General features: G+C 40.7%; 1 protein-coding gene across 1 annotated transcript in view; it reads right to left on the bottom strand.

Annotated features, from left to right (window-relative positions):
* The window catches only part of HCN1 (hyperpolarization activated cyclic nucleotide gated potassium channel 1), a 448090-nt gene extending 437526 nt beyond the window's left edge, over nucleotides 1-10564 (bottom strand). The window contains exon 1 of the mRNA XM_069556396.1: nucleotides 9904-10564. Within this exon, the coding sequence (XP_069412497.1) occupies nucleotides 9904-10310 (407 nt within the window). The 5' untranslated portion in view covers nucleotides 10311-10564. The remainder of the gene's footprint in view (nucleotides 1-9903) is intronic.
* Between the last annotated feature and the right edge of the window lie 3560 nt (nucleotides 10565-14124).

Genomic DNA, 14124 nt, shown 5'->3' with positions numbered 1-14124 from the left:
CTAGTGGGCTAGAGCCCATGAGATCACAAAGAGTGGGACAGGACTGAGAGCTAACGCTTTCTTCCTGGAGTTGATAAAGGTCTTTTGTTTATTTGCTTGTATTAAGTGCCTGCTAAGTCCCTTCAGTCATGTCCTGCTCTTTGTGACTCTATGAACTGTAGCCCACCTGGCTCCTTTGTCCATGGAATTCTCTAGGCAAAAATACTGGAGTGGGTTGTCATGCCCTCCTCCAGGGGATCTTCTGGATACAGGGATCAAACCCGTGTCTCTCATGTCTCCTGTATTGGCAGAGGGGTTCGTATTCAACATACCCAATAAGTATTCCTGTGAAAGTCATAGATACCTTGTTCCAAAGGATCTGCCTAGTAACATTACTTTTCAAAAGCTGATTACCGTTTTTCTCTCCCCTGAAAGCCTTTGTCCAGGGCCCTCTACTTTCTGGCCCCTGTTTAGATTGGTTTCCTTCAAGACCACCCAGTTACTCAGAACTCCTGGGACTTTCTTTCAAGGTTCTTCTCTGTCAGATTCCATATCCCATCTTTTGTTTTCACACTGATGTGATTCTTTGTTTTACTGGAGCACATCATTCAGTAACTTTCTAAGAAAGAATACATGGGTGATTAACATTAGAGTTCTTGAATTCTGATTGGTTTTATTAAATCTTCTTATTATGAAGGGTTTACAATTTTTTAGAGGTCACTTTCTCTCACAATTTTGTAGACTTTATCACACTATCAGTTAGCTTACAGTATTTTCTCACTTCTTGAGAAATACTATAAGTTTGTAACTTTCTCTTTGGAAAGTTTTAGGGTTTCATTTTTTGTTGTTGCATTTTTTCTTTTTTTCTCTGATTCAGAGGAGTTCTGAGGTGTGTGATGACCCTTGGTGGAGTCTTTTCCTTTCATGGTGCTAAGCACTCTGAGTTTCTCAGAAATGCTATTTCACATCCTGCTACCTGGAAATTTTATTTAAAATGTCTCTGTTAAAGCCATATGTCAATTTTCACTCTATGTTTTCATCCTAAAACTCCTTTTATAAAGTTAGATCTTATAAATTAGCCTTTATTTTTGCTTATATTTTCCATTCTTTTCTTTTGGCACTAATTATAAGGGGTTTGCTAGACTTTATGTGCCAACTTATTACATTCTGGCTATTCTCTTCATAGCATATTGTTCTTACTGTACAGATGAAATACCTTGCTGAAGATATGATTTTTAGAGTATTTTAAATAATATTGAGTTTCCCCTTATCCCAAATGCTTCTCTGTTCTTGGGACTTTCTTTTGCTGTTTGACTTGGTTTTTCTATTTTATGATGAAGATGTTTCTCAAAAGTCTCATAATCTTTTTCTTTTAGATATTAGATGATTTAGTACCAAAATATACATATAGTCTCTGTATAAAAATATAAAGTCATTAGATAATAAATAAGTTTTACTGGAAGACCTTGAAGTGTCTTCCACGAAGGTAATTTTCCTGTTTCCTGCCTGGGGAGAATTAACCAAGCACAACAAAGCCTTCTATATTAGGATTAAGAGTTCTGCATTCACTAAAGAGACCCTTAATTAATCCTCCTAGTTTCAGACTGGTTTTCCTGGAAACTATTTCTTAACTGGTCCCTTCAAGTCCTGAACACTTCTGGGGTTCAGTGGTGAAGGATTGGTAAGTGTTAACAGAGTAACTTCATTAGCTTTCTTTCTATTTCCCAAAATGTTTCCAGATCCCTTGTTCTCTGCTTTCTCCTATTTCTTCTAGTTATCTGTGTTTCTTTGCATTTTTTTCATATTATTTTGGGAAGGTTTCAAGAAGGAGGGAGAATAAATGATTAACTTTAACATAAATTTTTCCTGCAGATGTGGAGAATTATTTATACTGGCAGTCTTGTTTCTTTGAGGTAAAAGAGCTGGAGTGACAGAATCAAGATTCCAAACTGGGACTTCCCTAGTGGTTCAGTTGTTAAGAGTCTGCATTTTCACTTCAGCATGGGTTCTATCCTTGTTCAGGGAACTAAGAATCCACATGTCATGCAGTCAAAAAAAAAATAAAACAAAAGAAAAAAAGACAACACACTTGCTGAAAAATAAAGCTTATTTAAAAAAAAAAAAAAAAAAAAGATTCCAGAGAGCTAAACTTCTGGTCTACTTCTCATCATCCATCCATGTCACCAGGCTCATGGTGCTTAACCTCCCTTCAGTTTCATTTAGTCCTCTCTGAACTGGGCAGGAAAATGTAATGACTGGGACATGTCCTTACACTGGTAACATGGAAAGGATGCCAAGTATTGCTGTAGGAAAAGAAAGACATTTCTTTAACTGAATTTATTAATGTAAAGAATAAATGCGGCACATCCTGGTTGAAGTGTGCATTCATTCAATATTTTTTTTTTTATAAACTGGGCCAGAATTTTCACTTCTAAGACAAACGGAAATACATCTCTGCACAAAAGAAAAAAAAAAAATAAAACAACTGTGCAATAGCATTCAGACCAGCAGTAATCATAACGACCAAAAACTAAGGTATCTATCAACTGATGAATCACTAAAATTTGGTGTACATGTGTGTGTATTATTTGCTCAGTCGTGTCCAACTCTTTGCAATCCCATCCACTGTAGCCCACCAGGCTCCTCTGTCCATGGGGATTCTCCACGCAAGAATACTGGAGTGAGTAGCCATTTCCTTCTCCAGGAGACTTCCTGCACTGCAGGTAGATTCTTTACCATCTGAGCCACCAGAGAAATCCAAAATTTGGTATATCCATACCACACTAAATAAAGACCTGAAATGCGCTATAGCACGGATAAAACATGAAAACGTTATGCTAACTGAAATAAAGCAGTAACGAAAAATTATGTATTATATGATTCCATTGATACAATATTTCCAGCATAAGAAAAAAAAAAAATCTATAGAGGCAGAAGGTAGATTAGTGGTTGGACAGAGCTGTGTTGGGGGAGGAAGGGAAGGAAAGAAGAGAATTGAGTGCTAATGGATACAGCATTCCTTCATAGAGCGATAAAAATTTTCTAGAATTGATTGTGGTAATGGCTGCACAATTCTGTGAACATATTAGAAACATTCAATCATTCCCTTTAAATGAGTGAATTGTATGGTAGATAAATAATATCTCAAAAACTTGTTAAAAACTAAAGCATCTGAGAAAGCTTAGCAGGAAAAGTGTTTACTACGTGCATTCTTATGGCATGAGGAATATAAAATGAAATAATATGGATGAAGTGAAGGAGCTTAAATTCTAGTAGCAAAACATACATGAAGTATACACTCTGATGAAACAAAAAGCCCAGATCGAAAAAGAAAGTGGAGGGGGGAGGTGTTGAAGGTGATCACAGTGATTAAACTGAAATCCACATGAGGAAGAGAAACTAGTTATAATGTAGAATGACTTAAAGTGAAAAGAGAATTTCAGGCAATGGGGTTAAATGTCACATCAAAATCTGTGACAAGAGAGAACTCAGCTTGTTCTGGGAGCTGAAAACTTACCCAGGTGGCTGAGGACAGTGAGGGAGAGAATGGTGTGTGACGAGGCTGCCCAGATAAGTTGAAGTTATGCAATCTTGTAGCTCGTTTGTCAAATACATTCAAGAGTAATGGGAAGCCCTCAAAGGATTTTAAGTAGTGTGATAACTTCATTAGACATAAGATAACATGGCATAAGATCATTCTTGCCACTCCACATACTCTATGATGAACAGAATGGAGGACAAATTCTGACTTTCTGTCCTAAAACTGCCTGTGAATATCTAAACAAGAACATCAACAGTGCTGTATCCATGTCACTTAAAATTTTAAGAAGAGTCTTAGTTGGTAGCAGTAGTACTTGATAAGACCAGTATGTACAGAATATAATGAAGACTAATGGACAAAGATGTTTGCTGCAGCACTGCTGATAATAGTGAAATACTTGAATGAAACCTGAACATAAAAATTTGTAAACAGTTGCTAACTCTATGTGTGTGTGATTAGCCTTACTTCTTTTTTTAATTAATTTTTGTTGGAGTATAGTTGCTTTACAGCATTGTGGTAGTTTCTGCTGTACAGCATAATGAATCAGTTATATTTACACATAAATCCACTCTATTTTAGATTTAATTAGCCTTACTTCTTTAGAGCTGTAACATCTTGAAAATAAGAACAGGTCTATATAAATAAGATTGTTAAATTGTAAATCTGAGGCATGCATAATTTTGATACTGTGCTTTAACTGAGTGGCCGTTATTAAATGAAACATATTACCAGGAAGTTAACAAATAAACTTGAAAAGGGTCATGAAATCAATTTTTATCACCCATACTTGGGTGAGGTGTGTCTGATAAATGAGCATTTATCAGATGTGCTTATACACAAATGTCCCTGGAACAGTTTCTCTCTTGCTTGCTTATGTGGGCACGGGCATGCACACACACACAGAATTAACACAGCCAGGAGGTTTATTTTGAAAAAACATAGAAAACTCCAAGTGAACCAAGAAGCGCCACCATTTTCCCCTGATTTTTCTCTTCTGGGAAAATAATGCTAATTTGTACATCAAGATGCCTTCACACACACACACAAATTAATTTTGGAAGTACTTAGTGTAAGTATAAATAGTTTTTTATTCTAGTGCATGCAAACTTTTTCTTCATCACCACTAACTCTCCTCCTAAAATATATTATGTCAGCCTAATTCATAGCTTGCTACTTCTTTACTCAAAATGATGAAATGAAAATTTGTCACAGCCCCTGAACTTGTTCAATACTCTTCCTGCAGTGCTGATGGTCTACCATAATTTTGCATTATACCTATAAGAAACTCTATTTGAAAGTCTTCATCCTAAATCCAATTTTTGCCTTCCAAGTAAGGAAGTAAATGGGCTCAGCAGGTAAAGAATCCATCTGCAATGCAGGAGCTGCAGGAGAAACAGGTTTAATCCCTGGGTTGGGAGGATCCCCTGGCAACACACTCCAGTATTCTTGCCTGGGAAAAAATCCCATCGGCAAAGGAGCCTGGCAGGCTACAGTCCATGGGGTTGCAAAGAGTCAGAGAGGACTGAGGGACTAAGCACGAGTGAGCACAAGTGAATAATCTGTTAATCATAAGAATTACACTTGGGATGGCAAAAAGATCACATCCAAATCACACATTTATCTTGCTTGCCTCATACTCACTTAGGGACACAGGTTCATTGAGTGAAATAATGGAAAATTACAAATACTATTTAAATTATTTTCTGGTGTTGGTGTTGTTTTGGTTTGTGGTTTTTGATCAAGCAGATATAGTTTAAATTCTGTTAAATGAGCCTATCATAACAATGTAATATATGGTTCCAGTGCATTTGAAATTCTTTCATTATTATTCAAGATGCAAGTTCAACAATACAAGCCCACATAATAAAATGTGAATTGGAAAATGACTCTCAATTTACATAATAAACCCCAAAAGTAGGTTTAAAGGCAAAGTTGCTCAGGAAAAAATGGAAAATATCTTGTAATATTTTAATAGTATAATCACTATATCTATTAAATGCAATTAAATAGTGAAGTATTTAGCAAAATTTAAAATTGTACAACTTGCATGTATACTAAGAAAACGTAACTGAATAAATTCATACCTCCACATTTTTTCAAATAGTTTCACTATAATTGGGCTGACCAGTGGCTAGAGCCACTATGAAGAACTTAATTGAATTTATAAGATAGAAAAAGGTTCACCTAACAGAGGAAAAAAATTAATTCCTATGGTTAATTTTGGCTGTGTTGATAACAGAAAGTAAATAAAAGGAGCATTGCTGGGGAAAATACAGTGCATTCTGCACTAAGATAACAAAACAGTAGGGTAATTAGTCCTTAAACCCCAGAAGGTTGAATTGTTTTCCTGGGAGAAGCTCCTAGAAACAGGCAGTCTCTCTCTGACTAACTGTTATACAGAGGAAGCCTCCCTTCTCTAATGAACACATCAGTGACCTCTGACATCAGCACAGTTGTGGATGTAGCCTGAGGCACAGAGGCAAGGCCAGATATGGCAGTATCTTCAGGAAGTGACTCTGGTCTCTAGAGTCCTTGTGTACTTACCACACAATAAGCTTTTCACAGTCATTCACACTAATTGATGAAACGCAGTGGAAGAAATAATGAGTCGAGATATAAAATCTCCTCCCTTACCAGAGGCAAGAGGTTTCCTGGCAGTATATATAGAATGGGAGCGTTATTTTTTTTAAAAGGCACTTATGTAAGCATGAGCCAACAAAATAATGGTAGAATTCTTGAACTGAAAAATAATCTGTTGATAAATTCTTCTAAGGCAAATTACTCATGTAATAGCAACCATCCACAAGAGTCCCCTAGCTATTCTTTCAATTCATGTGAATGATTATATCATAAATGGACTGGCTATGAAATTACAATGCTTGCCCAGGATCACTTTTTTATTTAGTGAATAAAAAGTAAAGTTTTAGCTAATAAATATACAATCACTGTTAGTAACCTCAAAATCATGTTTAACCTTCAAATTATTTATATGTATGAGCTATTCACATGAAACTCAAGAAGACTGAAACCAAGTCCTCACTACACAAAAATCAGTGTGATTTTATTTTTTAACCATGTTTTCCCTAGTTTGGGTGAAGTTAGGGTGATTCTATACCATGGTATAAACAAAAACATACTTTTTTTTTAAACTGAATTCTCCAGCTCCCACCCAGTTATTTCCAACAGTATTGATGGGATTTGAGTCCTCTTTAGTCCCTGAAGATTTCTAACATCATCCTCCCCTGAGAAGAAAGGGAAATACAGTGCCTCTGCCCTACTTACACTGGAGGCAGAGAAAACTACTCGCCAGACACAGCAACAGCACTCCTGGGCCCAGGCAGGTGAGAGCGCCTGGAGGAGCTGGCTCCCTGGAGTCTCAATGGGAGCACAGCCCCGCAGCCTGAGGGAAGAAGGAAGCCTGCCCTGGAAATCAGTCATCCTGGGAAGGGACTAGATCACCAGCTGCAGTGTCAAAGTCCTGACATGCCCTGGACTGCGGGCTCATGCTCCACTCAGCAGTGTGGGACCAAATAACTGACTGGAGAACTTCCCTGGATCTGCGAAGGCTTAGGACGGTGAAGGGGGTCAAAAGAAAAACAAAAAAAAAAACAGTGGGTATCTTTAATTTCTGGTATCTCCCCCATTCTCCATGGAAAGGTATTGTTAAGTCTCACTTTTTCAGTCACTAAATTACTACTGAACTTAACTTTGGCATTGTAGGAAACAGCACAGCACCCTAAAGTGTCTTCATCAGGAAAGGGTCTGAGGCGAACAGCTCATGACTATTTCTACATTTTGTAGATTATTCCCACACTTTTCCTTTAGAAAAAGAAAAATGCTAACAGAATTATGCTTTTTATTTTTATTTTTTTATTACATTATCCTGACATGTTACATTTTTAAGAAACCTTATATTGGTATAATAATGACTTAAAATATGCAAGCAAGTATTTACATTTCTTCCTTAGTTTGTTGTTTTATTGGTAAGACCAGCATATATAGTAATTGTGAATTTTAAAATCTTTTTTTTTTTTTCAGATTCCTTCCAGTTAAAAATCTAAATTATAATATTTACCTCTACCATTTTCTTTTTCCAGTTATGCAGGGGAAAATCAAATGTTCCAAACTGTTCCACAGCAGTTTGTTTAGAGTATTAACTCACTTTTTAATCATCTCTCCTTTCAAATGCATGATAAAGTTGAACTATCATCTGATTTCCATTTCTTCCTCCTGTTTAGTAACAAATTTATTTTGTTTGTTTTAAAGAGATACCCTGTCTCATAAGACTTACTTAGGAAAATGTGGAGAATCTTTAATTTCATGAATTTCATTCACTCAAAAGATCCTGGCACACTATACCAATTCCTGAAAGGTGGCCCTATATTTTTTATCTAATAAATGATGAAAGTTTAATTATATGCCACCATTTTGAAAAAGTGTAGACTATTTTCATACTGCTTGAGAAATAAAAGTATAATTAACCATTTAATTGAGTGCAAAATTAAACAAACAGAACATAGCATTTTATTTGCAAGTAGATATTGAACTACATATGTTTCTGGAAAGACCATGCTTAGTTTTGTTATTAAGACTAAAGGCAGTTTCTGTACTGTTCTTTCATGAAGAAATAACAATATGGGTTGAAATATATTTCCACTGAAGACTGAGGTAGAAACAGTATTCTACATCTGATTTCAACTTAAAATTCTAAAGAATATGACAATGTTATATACCTTAGAATAAGGTCATTCATAGTTTGCTTCTATAAGTATTAGCCTACTGGAGGAAATATGTTTGATTATTTAGTAGATTATTTTAATATGAACATTTTTTCAATCAAACTCTTAATTTTCCATACACTATAAATGTCATGTTTTATAAGCCCTCCTTTGGAATTTGTTATGTGTTTTTCCATATAAGAACTTTAACATTCTACACTTCCTAAAGTACATTCATCCTATGCATAAATAACATGGTTACTTATTTCTGAAAATATATGTATTTTTACGTATATCTCAGAGAAGGTGAAGACGGTTTTTCCAAGGCTTTGTGCGGCAGAAGAATGGGTTTTCCACTAAATGTTATTCAGAACTCTGGACAGCTCCCATCAAGGAGTGGAGTTGAAGGCAACTGTCCCTTAGTTTCTACTAGCAACAAAGTAATGCTGCTTTTTATTGCTATATTTGTTGGCTGTTTAACAGCCGCCTATTAAAATTGCTGAGTTTGCACCACATTCTTTTTCTTTTCCAAACGATTTCAGCAGTAAATGGATACATACATACATACATACATATCTACATACATAAATGCCACTCTTGGCTTTTGCTTACGGGGTTTTGTTGTTTTTTAATTAAAAGCACAGCCTTCCTCAGGCGCTAATATAACGTGACCGCAGGGTGTTCATACACTAATAAGAGGATCTACTTCACGACCTTCATTTGATAATCTCTAAACACGCTTATAACCCAATGAAAACTTGGGCGACAAATAAGATCAGGGAACGTCTTAACGTTAATTCACCGAAGCAGAGTTTCCCTGACAGCTGACGGCTCTCCTGCCCTTGTTCCCCGAGTTGGGAAATGGGAAAGAGATTTTTGAAATAGACTAGTAGCCAAGGTCAAGAAAGGGTGCCCCTCTGTTTCAGGAAGGGGGCTCTGAAAACGCCCCCTGTCTCCTTTTCGGGAACTCGAGGCTTCCCGTCAGGCTCCTGCCCCACCAGGCAGCGCCAGCTCCACTGAAATCTCAAGTCAGGGGCAATCCAAGCGCAAATTACCCTTCCTCCGCCTGCCAGCCACTCTCCTGAAGAAAGGCACTGAGGATACCAAGTGCCTGTAAGCGGATGAGAAACAGATTAACACCCCCTATGGGCGAGAGAGGCTGGACGGGCCAGGACCCGTGAGTCACCGCCTCGGGTCGCCTCATCCTCTCCCCAAACTCAGGAGCGCCTTTTGCCCCTTTGGGAGGGACCCACTTCTTGGGGGAACAGAGCGAGGGAAGGTGGCACCCCCAACGACTTTCTGGCCACTTTCTTACACTCTCATCTCTCCGAAGTGAAAGTTTCCCTGCACAACTTAGCATCCTCCCATCCGGAGGTCACCGTGGCCTTTTTCCCCGATCTGGCCCCAAAGTTCCCGAGGCAAAGGAAGAGAACCTTCCCTGGGGTTCCCCGGGCAACAGGAACTCATCAGTCAACCCCCTCCTGGGTGGAAACTAGTTGTAGAAGAGTCGAGCTTACCGCCCGGGTAGAAGCCACGGCGGCTCCTCCCGCGGCCGGCCGGGCGCCCCCTCCCCGCCAGTCCCGGGGCGACCCCTCCCAGGAGCCGGGAGCGCGAAGGAGGGCGCGCCCGGAAGGGAGGGTGGGGCGGCGAGCAGAGAGTCCTCACCTGAAATCGCTGTAAGGGTGGATAATCCAGAAGCCTGCAGTTTTAACCCTTTCCTGCTCCTTCTCCACCGCCTTCTGGCTCCCGAACATGCGGAGGGAGAATTTGTTGACCCCGGGCTGCAGCATGGAGGTGAACTGCCGCTGCATGAAGCCGTACTGCCGCCGGGGCCCCTCGGCGTCCTCGAAGCCCCCGGTCGATTCCTCGCCGCCGCCGCCGCCGCCGTCCACCTTGAAGCACACGGAGTTGCCGTGCTCCTTCGTCCCGGTCCCGCCGCCCCCCGGCGGGGTGCCCAGGCGCTTCTCGGCCGCGGCCGGCCCCGCGCCCGTCGCGGGCGCCTTGGTGGGGAAGACGCTGTTGCCATCGTCCCGGCTGTTGGACGAGGAGTTGGGCTTGCCGCCTCCTTCCATGCCCGGGGGACGCGGCCGGCGACGGCGCGGGCTCCAGACTCGCCGGCCGCCCGGCGCCGGGGACACGAGGCGGAGGGGGCAGGGGCCGGATCCGGCGGCCGCCGAGCCCGGCTGCCCGTCGCGGCGGCGGCGGCGGCGGCGGCTTCTGCTTCCCGCCCGCGCCGCTGCTCGCTGCGCGCCTCGCTCCCGCCGCCGCCGCTGCCCTCAGTGGCTGCGCTCCGGGCTCCGGCGCGGCTGGTGCTCAGGCTGAGGCTGCCCGAGCGAGGCTCGGTTCGGCTCAGCCCTCGCGCGCCAGCGCCTCCGCTCGGCTGCCCTCTGCTGGCCGGAGAGGAGCTCTACCCGCCCGCACGCGACACGCTGTCGCTCCACTCTCGCTCCACTTCTGCCCAGCGTGACATTGAACTCGGGAGCCCTCGGAAACATTCATTTGTACATGATGTGAGAGACTCGGTGTATTTTTGCACGAAAGGAGGAGAGAGGCAAAGAGAGAGTGAGAGAAAGACTGAGCCAGCGGATATATATTCATCCGAAAGAGACAAACATCCTTGAACTCCTTGAGACCTTGTCACATTGAACTCCTATTTGAATGATGTTACAGATCAGGAAAGGGGGAGAGTGTGGCTCTGGATGCAGAAAATTCAGCGTACAGCTAGGTGTGCATTAGAAAGTAACGGCTGACATTAGATGCTAAATTTCATGAGTACAGGGAATTGTGCCTCTGTGTGTGTGTGTGTGTGTGTGTGTGTGTGTGTAGTTGAAGGAGAGAGGCAGACAGGGAAAGAGACTAGGTTCTTTGTAACCCAGGGTAATCAGTTGGGGCTTTGCAGATGAAGCTCTGCACCTAGGGACAGACAGCTGACCTCCTTACACTTATCCTTGATTTTTCTCTGGAGCTTCGTATGCAGAAGATGGGATTTCTTCCTTCCCAAGGCCACTCGCATCAATTCGCTGGTCTTCCAGCAGCCAATAGTGAGAGAAAAGTGTGTTAGGGAAACCTCACCAGAGCTGACCTAACTTTTCAAGTTATATAATCAATAGAACATACTAAGAGGCTTGCGTGTTTGGTCAGTGTTCAACGATGCCTCACCAGAAAGCCAAGATGCCTTGGAATCTAGACAGAATGTAATGACCCTTTCAGCTGGGGAAAGTATTCTCAAGTGAAACTTACAGCTTGCTGCTGATGCTGAAGAAAGCATTCTGAGATTCCTTGTATTCCCTTGGTGTCTTCCAAACCCACTGGATTAGCTGAAGGATGCAAGATGTGCGGCCAAACTCACCAGTCACTCAGCAGGGCAGCCCAAAGTCTGAAGAGCTTTAGGACTCCCAAATGTCCCAAAACATCTGTTCCAGTTACACGCATTGCCTCCCTGCCAGCAGCCTCAGTAAAGGAATCCCTACCCTACCAGGAGTCCCTGATCTCATGGGTCCTGTTGGCTACAGCCACTTTTCAGAGTGAGAGGAGTGGGCATTTCGGGGAGGAAATCTATGACAAACTGGCAACCAGTGACTTAGCACGAAAAATGATTGGGGCAGTCAAAGTGTTTTCCTGAAAAAAAAAGAAAAAAAAACTGAACAGGGAGGAAGCCAATTGAGAATAAGAGAGGCAGGGATAAAGACAGAATAAGGCAACTAGAACCCCTCAAGCAGGGTTAACAGAGGCTGAAAAAGGAAGCAGAGAACAGAGGGGGAAAGAAGAGAGAAGCAGAAATGAGACTCCCTTAGGCCTAGCTGTGCTCTAATTCTGTACAATTCCTCTTTCCATTCTACTTACCATAGTCTATACTACATCTCCTTGTTCAGCACACTCCACCCTGACTCAGACACCATCTGTTTTTAGCTAATCAAAACCTAGAACCTTAAGAAATAAGTATAGGTGGCCAGATTTCAATGGTAAGAAATAAGGAAAATAGGAACAATATAGTGCTCCGATTTATCAGAGTAGGGACTCTGAAAACCCAGGAGGTCAGGTGAGGATACCAGGTGCTGAGGGAAGAAGGAAACCAAGGAGATGGATAAAAACCAACTCTGCCTAAAGCACAGTTCTTCCGAAGAAAGGCCGATTACTCAGGCAGCTTCTCTTTACTGAAGATGTTCCCTACTTTTCTCCCATCCTGTAGGCTTCTCCAGTCCCTCTATTTTCAGTCATGAGTGTGACAATGTATATTTTAACATAAATTTTATAATAATTTAAAAATACACCAACCAAAATGCTATGCTAACTGAGTTTAAGTCACTTTCTCTTTTCTTCAAGCCAATCCTTCTTTTTGTCCTTTTTCGACTTAATCTTAAATATGATCAAGGCAGTTATTTTTGTCAGAATTTTTTCTGTTTCAGTGTCTGAACTAAGCTAATATGACAGAATTACTGAAAAATAAATTTTCAAAATAGAACAAAGACGTGTTTAAATACGGTCAAAAATTATTCATTGGTTGTTCCAAGTATAGCTTTTAGGCCACTCTTCATTCATTTAAATTCTCAAAAAGAATACTATTTTTTAAAATTTGGAGAATGTGCAAATTATATTCATTCATTAGCAAAGTTACCAACAAAAGAAAAAGTCAAGTTTCTCCATTTTCCTTTCAGACTGTCTTAGAGTCATTTATAATGTGGACTGATAAAAAGCTTACTCAAAAAAAGAAAGTGCAGAAAGATTAGGACAGAGTGAAAGCTATGAAAGAATGAAAGCAATCAGCAACAGAATTACCAAATGTGTTTTAGAATGTTACTCAGTCATGAAACTTCTGTGGCTAACACAAATTTCTTTTATTATTTAATTGTTCTATTTCTCAGTTCATTGAATGAATTAGAGAAGTGTTTGACCAAGGAAGATATTAAGGACTGATTATTCACTCAGAGTGATATTGAGGAAATCAGAGCAAGTTAGTCTCTGCTCGTCTCCCTCTTCCCACTCTCCAGCCTCAGGCCTATATTTTACTTTCCTAATGGTAAAGAGTAAGCTCCAGGAGTTGGTGATGGACAGGGAAGCCTGATGTGCTACAGTCCATGGAGTCTCAAAGAGTCAGACACCACTGAGCATCTGAACTGAACTGAATAGTAAAGAATCTACCTGCCAATGCAGGAGACTCAGGAGACACAGGTTCTGTCCCTGGGTCAAGAAGATCTCCTGTGGAAGGAAATGGCAACCCACTGCAATAGTCTAGCCTGAGAAATCCCATGGACAGAGGAGCCTAGAGTACTACAGTCCACAGAGTCGCAAAAGAGTTGAATATGACTTACTGACTAAAACTCATTTTTACCTTCTTTTCGCATCATCCTATCCTTCCTCTAATCAATCCAGAAACACATGTATCATATACAGAACAGGCCTGAATTTTGAACCTTTCCTCAGCATGTTTCTATGTCTCTCAATGAAAAAACTATCATGTCTGTTCATGATAAACCATTTCAGGCTGAAATTCATAGAGCTAAAGTAGAGTGCGTTTCCTTTTTTTCAGTCATCTTAAAAGTAAGACTACTATCTTGTTTCACTCCATGTCAGTAGATGTTGATGATGTCAAAGTGCCATGTATTTCAAAGGAATCTGATTTCTGAGTTCTCATCAGAGAGTACCAATTATGAACTCATTTCAGAGCATGTACCATCAGTGGTTAAATGAGTATTGTTCAGGAAATACAAGGATCATGCATCTTTTTTAACTGTTCCATGTTTCCTTTTAATACTCTGCTTGAGATCAAGTTGCAGGCAACAGCCAAAGATTGATATGAAATTAAAATAAAATCTCCATGCAGCAGACACAAGCACATGTGAAACGAAACCAGAATAAGATAGATGGGCAACATGAAGTTTGACAACA

The sequence above is a fragment of the Ovis canadensis genome, chromosome 16 (genome assembly GCF_042477335.2).
Source record: "Ovis canadensis isolate MfBH-ARS-UI-01 breed Bighorn chromosome 16, ARS-UI_OviCan_v2, whole genome shotgun sequence".
Classification (NCBI taxonomy): domain Eukaryota; kingdom Metazoa; phylum Chordata; class Mammalia; order Artiodactyla; family Bovidae; genus Ovis; species Ovis canadensis.
Note: the sequence above shows the minus strand (reverse complement) of the source record. Positions and strands in the feature narration are given on the sequence as shown.